The 6,518-nt window shown below is 47.4% G+C and overlaps 1 protein-coding gene across 1 annotated transcript; it reads left to right on the top strand.

Annotated features, from left to right (window-relative positions):
- Positions 1–1,773: 1,773 nt before the first annotated feature.
- On the top strand, positions 1,774–6,518 carry NEFL (neurofilament light chain). The gene is made up of 4 exons (XM_052702010.1): positions 1,774–2,864; positions 3,617–3,741; positions 4,602–4,924; positions 5,947–6,518. Exons 1-4 carry the CDS (start codon positions 1,815–1,817, stop codon positions 6,117–6,119), a joined length of 1,671 nt encoding a protein of 556 aa, XP_052557970.1. The 5' UTR covers positions 1,774–1,814; the 3' UTR covers positions 6,120–6,518.

Genomic DNA, 6,518 nt, shown 5'->3' on the forward strand with positions numbered 1-6,518 from the left:
TTAGAAAGACATACAAATAAGAATAATAACGGACTACAACTACAACCCTTATTGTCCTGGGATATTGAGTGAAGGGGTTTTAGAAGCTGAGGTATGTTCATTTATTAATACATAGCATAGCAATCGATACTATTAATAATTAAATCTTATGCTCAAATTGAATTTGGAAGAGAGTAACGAGTATCCCATAACTATTTGTTATTTCAGAAGCTCACTGAATTTCCAACCAAACCTACTGTGAATCTTCCCATCTGCTATGGTGCCTACATTGCTCATTTATTTCTCCACGTGCTCTGCAGTCTACACAAACTGCCTCTCTGGGGGCAAAAGTGAAAAATAACCACCCAGTTAAAGTTACAATTTATTAGCACATAAAACCATACCTGTGCAGCTGTGCCCTGCATATTTAATACCTGAAAAATGGCAAGCTGTTCTAATATGCATGAATGTAGCTGCTATGGAATGGTTTTTTCGAATCAAACTTAAGTAGAAGCCTCACTCGCAACACTTGTAAAATGAGAGCAATTCCATCCATCTTCATGGGGACATTTTAGATTTGCAAAACAACTCAGATTTACTGTGAAAGAGCAATGAGTGAGCTTTTATTTGCTCTTTGCATACTTGATTCCATCAAGCATGAGCTCAAATGAAAGAGATGATAGCTTTCTGCCTTTGATGGACCATTGCTTTTCACAGCTTAATACCCCTCATCTTTAAGTACACTGTAACCTATGGAAGTGACACCAAACAACAGGTAATATTCTGAGAGCACTACAAGACAGAAGGAAAAACGATGAAACCAAGGTCTTTCTCCTTTCTTTAGGGAGCAAGAAAACTTTTTTTGCAGTACTTCCTTCTAGTAAACTTTGCTTCAGCATTTACTCCTTCCTTAAGCAAAACATGGAAAGAAAATGTTTTGTACTAAAATTAGCCCTTGTGACTCAGAGAGACAACACAGCAACACCTTTTGCAGCACCCATAGAAATATTTGGGCCAGATTTCCCTATTTTACCATTCAGATGCAAACTCTGCTATGTTAATACTGTTTTATTTTAATTAACAGCAGCTCATTACCTGGGCCAGGGGTAGCTGCGATGGAGCTGTGCAGCTTTAGTCTCTGCTGTAGACAGAGCATGCCAAATATTCAGTCCTTATGGTCCAAGCCTCGGGCAGATTTGCCTCTGTGAGTATTTCAAGGGACGAAGCAAAGCTAGATAACCAGGAATCAGCACGTTTTGCTGGTACAACAAACCTCATACTGTGTTTTCTTTCACCATTAGCTGGTCTTAGGAACCACCGGTAACGAGGCACGTGGTGAGGACAGAGGGAGAAGGCTGACCCTCGCTATAACTGCAAACGTACAGGGGAAAGGAAGGAGAAACGGGCTATTCATACACACATTCGGGGGTTTCTGAGGTACAAGAGGGGGTTGCGGTGACGGTCTAATATCGCGGTCCGAGGTCGGGCTTTGTAACCCCGGGTCTCCGTCAGAGCGGCGCGAAGGGGAGAATAGAGAGAAAATGGCGGCACGGCTCTGAGGGAGGCGGCACAGGGCAGGTGTGGGGCGAGCGCGAGGGAGCTGCCAGGTGAAGGAAGCCCCAGAGAGCATGCAGACAGCTCAGCCCTGTCCCTGGGGAGCACCGGACCGAACAAACCATCCCGGAGCATCGCAGACACCCACCAACACCACAGCCGCGCCCGCGGCGCTCCGCCCCGGCCCCGCCCAGCGGCCGTTCCTCCCACCCTCCCCGCCCATAAATAGCGGCGCTCGGGCGGCGCCGATCTGCAGAGCCCTCGCCGAGCCCCCCGCAGTCATGAGCTCGTACGGCTACGACCCGTTCTTCCCCTCCTACAAGCGGCGCTATGCCGACAGCCCGCGGCTGCACGTCTCCGCGATGCGGAGCGGCGGTTACAGCTCGGCGCGCTCGGCGTATTCTAGCCTCTCCGCGCCCGTCTCCTCCGTGTCGGTGCGCCGCAGCTACGCCGCCTCCAGCGCTTCGGGTTCCCTCCTGCACTCCGTGGACAGCCTCGACCTGAGCCAGGTGGCCGCCATCAGCAACGACCTCAAGTCGATCCGCAGCCAGGAGCGGGCCCAGCTGCAGGACCTGAATGACCGCTTCGCCTGCTTCATCGAGCGGGTGCACGAGCTGGAGCAGCAGAACAAAGTGCTGGAGGCGGAGCTGCTGGTGCTGCGGCAGAAGCACGCCGAGCCGTCCCGCTTCAGAGCCCTCTACGAGCAGGAGATCCGCGAGCTGCGCTTGGCCGCTGAGGAGGCGACGAGCGAGAAGCAGGCGCTGCAGGGCGAGAGGGAGAGCCTGGAGGAGACCCTGAGGGGGCTGCAGGCTCGCTACGAAGAGGAGGTGCTGAGCCGCGAGGACGCCGAGGCCCGGCTGCTGGAGGTGCGCAAAGGGGCGGACGAGGCGGCTCTGGCGCGGGCGGAGCTGGAGAAGCGCGTGGACAGCCTGCTGGACGAGCTGGCCTTCCTGAAGAAGGTGCACGAGGAGGAGCTGGCCGAGCTGCAGGCTCAGATCCAGTACGCGCACCTGTCGGTGGAGATGGACGTGTCGGCCAAACCCGACCTGTCGGCCGCGCTGCGCGACATCCGCGCGCAGTACGAGAAGCTGGCGGCGCGCAACATGCAGAACGCCGAGGAATGGTTCCGCAGCCGCTTCACCGTGCTCAGCGAAAGCGCCGCCAAGAACACCGACGCCGTCCGCGCCGCCAAGGACGAGGTGTCCGAGAGCCGCCGGCTGCTCAAGGCCAAGACGCTGGAAATCGAGGCCACCCGCGGCATGAACGAGGCGCTGGAGAAGCAGCTGCAGGAGCTGGAGGAGAAACAGAGCGCCGACATCTCCGCGCTGCAGGTGGGCGGGTGGGGGGCGGGGGGATGCGGCCACGTAGCTTTATCTCGTGGCATCGTGCCGCTTTATGTTTGTAGACCGTAAGGTTGCTGCTATAAACCGGCTTAGAAATAGCCTGAAAGGTAGAAAAAGCATAAGGGGGAAAGCACGAGCGTCAGAACCGGCAGCAAAACAAAGCCTGACACACAGCCTTAGTCCTTAAATAAGAGAATTAGTACAAATTCACTTAAAATATCCCGGTAATGCTGGGGATAGATGTTAAAAATAAAGTGAAGCGTGCACAGCTCATGGATGCTTTGGTGCTTAAGTAATCAATAATCAAAATTGGCTTGAAAATACTCTTAGTGGTAGAGAGAGCATAAGGGGAATGCATAGATGTCTGAAATAAAGTGAGGCATGTGCGGCTTGTGGATGCTTCAGTCCTCAAACAAGAGTAGCAGTGGATTCACTTAAGGTTAGAAAAAGCACAGATGTCAAATAATGGAGCATGCACAGCTCATGAATGGTTTAGCCCTTAAATCATAGGAAGTCTTATTCTTTAGATGATGGGAATAAAGCTATTGATAGAGATGCAGGGGTGGAAGGTGTCATTGAGGTGGGCATTGCTAAGTGGTGCTGCTTTGTGCAGTTTGGAATTTGGAGCTGTTCTCCTATCGACAGGAAGGTGAAATGATGAGGGTGCTGAAGTTGCTTGCAAGCAAGGACATTGTTGCTAGACAAAGGTCTTTGCATTACTGTGTTCTTCCTTCCAACAGGATACAATCAACAAACTAGAGAATGAATTGAGAACCACAAAGAGTGAAATGGCTCGGTACCTAAAGGAATACCAGGATCTGCTCAACGTGAAAATGGCCCTGGACATTGAGATTGCTGCATACAGGTATGATGGGGATGTGTCATAACATGGGTCAGGTTCTCCTTTCTATGGTTACTCCTACTTAGCCTTCCTCTAGCAGAGAGTGCAGAATTTAATCAGATTTTCTCATTGGCTTTCTGTTTGGAAGAAGCAGAGCTTTTAAGGTAACAGCTTGTGTTAAGCAAAATCTGTGCTGCATAGCAAACATGAGCATCATACTGTGCATATATATGCATACAGAATTAGGAACTCAGCTGTGTAAGTGTGTTTGTACCTAGGAGTTCAGAAATCTATTCACTCTAAAATGCTTTTATATCATTAAGACTTGTTAATACAGGTGGCTTTATTCTCAGAACTAGAAATCCCTTAGATACTTTTAACAACGGGGTTTCTTTCTAACTCACGAACTGTGTCTTGCTAAGCCAAGAATTGCTTTTAAATAGCAAAAAAAAATAATCATCCCTGATACCAGTAGCAAATGGTTTCTATGAGTGCCACAAAGGTAATACTAAAGGTGGCTATAAACGTTGTCTTGCAGTTAACTGTGGCACAGAGCTGTTACATCCATACTGTTCTTTGGAACAATATAGGTTATCAGAACACATCTATATCTATATTTGTTGTAGAAACCTAATCCTAGGGGTGTTTTCCCCATTATTTCTCCCAGTGGGAATTATTAATTTCTAAGTAATATGCATCTCTGAAGCTTTAAAATTCTCCCTAGAAGATCAGGCTGCTACTGCTATACCATTACTGGGGTTATATTTGCGCTCCCAAGCATGCAGTCTCCAGGGCTTGTGCTGCTCAAAGCATATTGGCCCATAATTGAGTCTGCTGAATGCTGCAGCGTAGCTAATGCATCTGCTTGCTTTTTTTTCTGCTAGGAAACTGCTGGAAGGTGAAGAGACCCGACTCAGTTTCACCAGTGTTGGAAGCATCACCAGTGGCTACACCCAGACTGCCCCCACCTTCGGCAGGTCTGCCTACAGCGGGCTGCAGTCCACCTCCTACTTGATGACAACCCGATCCTTCCCCACATACTACTCCAGTCATGTCCAGGAAGAACAGATTGAAATAGAGGAAACAATTGAGGCTGCTAAGGCAGGAGAAGCCAAGGCAGCCCCTGCAGAGGAAGGTGAGGAGGAAGAGAAAGAGGAAGGTGAGGAGGAAGAAGCAGGAGGTGAAGAGGCTGAAGAAGAGGAGGAAGGTACTTACAGCTTCTTTCAAAGCCTTCTCTTCCATGCTTCACCCTGCTTATATAGGGGTAAAACCCCAAAATTCTGTGTTAGCTCTAATGAGTAGAACTCTCTCACTATCCCTTCATAAACAAAGATTGGAGAGATGAAGCCCATGGTATTTGAGCAAGAACAGCTGAATTTAGATCAGAAGGCAAGGTAAATGTTCAGTAGCAGACATTATAGAGGTGATTGTATTCCTTTGGAAACTGCTGGTTGTTTCCATTCTGTCTTTCTAAGAGAGATGAGAGTACATTAAAAGCAGGTAATGCTGTATTCATCTGGCAGCAAGCAATGTTCAGCTGTTACAGGTATCCTTGTAAGAAAAGAAAGAAAAATCCTGAAATGCTATCGGAGTGCCTGGAAAAATGGGGCCATTAGCTGATCTCTGTGGGCGTAAACATGGGCTCAACAGGCAGCACTTTCTGTAGCCTGGTAGTTTTCCTGCTTTCTTAACCAGTTAAGCCAGTTAATTGCTGCCACCCTATTTATTTAATAAACTCATTTTTAAAGGATAAAATATAAAGGAATGTTGTGTAGCTCTGGCTTTAGACATATCAGATAAGCATTGTTTACCACTGAAATATTCCACAAATTAGTTAACATTACAGTAAAGCAATGGCTGAAGAGCCAACTGGAGAGCAATAGCAAAAGCTGTTGTTGAACTGAAATATTTAGATAAGGCTTAAACAATAAGCCTACAGTTAATTAGTATTTCTCAGGACTGATTTTTCAAAAGAGTTAAATGAAATGTTTAACTCAATCTGAAATCTGGGGTAAGCTAGTTGTGTGGGTTTGTCTGTCACCTTTATGTGTCCTAGATAGGTCCCTGCTTTCATACAGAAATCCACTGCTAGCCCCATCAAGCTTAGGTTGGCTGTCATCTGCATGCATGGGGATGAAGGGTGCAGGTATGCTGGCTTGTGTGGAAGTGGAGCTGGGAGCTGATCTGAAGCAGTGTAGGAGATGTGGAATTTTTTTTTGCCTTTGAAAGGTGCTAAGGAAGAATCAGAAGAAGGCAAAGAAGGTGAGGAGGAGGAAGGAGAAGAAACAGCAGCTGAAGATGGAGAGGAGTCTCAGGAAACTGCTGAGGAAACTGGAGAGGAGGAGAAGGAAGAGAAAGAAGCAGCAGGAAAGGAAGAAACTGAAGTGAAGAAAAAGGCTTGAATTCCAGGCAGCCTGGCTCTCATCAAGTTAAACTATGATTGACTGAGCTAAAATTGCAGTCTCACATATTTATTTCAGTGACCACTGAGGTTTAAAGTTAATGATCTATGATGTTTCTCTCTATGTGGAGTATCAGTATGCTGCTTGCAGAGCACTCACTGGCTTGCTCCCTGAGTGCTGCATGGTCTACACGTATGAATTCAGGGGTTATGTCCTACTTGGGTGATTCAGAATCATTACATTAAAAAAGGGGGGCAAAAAATAAGTCATGGGAATGAAAGTTATCTCTAATGTGCATTAAAAATAACTATGGAAACCTTGGGTGGGTAAAATAATGGAGGCTTCAATAAGTACGTGCAATAAAGCTAGTCAATAAAGTTACAAAAATGCTTACACAGA

The sequence above is a fragment of the Tympanuchus pallidicinctus genome, unplaced genomic scaffold (genome assembly GCF_026119805.1).
Source record: "Tympanuchus pallidicinctus isolate F22 unplaced genomic scaffold, pur_lepc_1.0 scaffold42, whole genome shotgun sequence".
NCBI classification, from domain to species: Eukaryota; Metazoa; Chordata; class Aves; order Galliformes; family Phasianidae; genus Tympanuchus; species Tympanuchus pallidicinctus.

Coding starts and splice junctions, on each gene's coding strand:
- NEFL (XM_052702010.1), top strand. CDS start 1,815: ATGAGCTCGTACGGCTACGACCCGTTCTTCCCCTCCTACAAGCGGCGC. Junction 3,742..4,601: donor ATTGAGATTGCTGCATACAG/GTATGATGGGGA, acceptor TTTTTCTGCTAG/GAAACTGCTGGAAGGTGAAG. Junction 4,925..5,946: donor GGCTGAAGAAGAGGAGGAAG/GTACTTACAGCT, acceptor TGCCTTTGAAAG/GTGCTAAGGAAGAATCAGAA.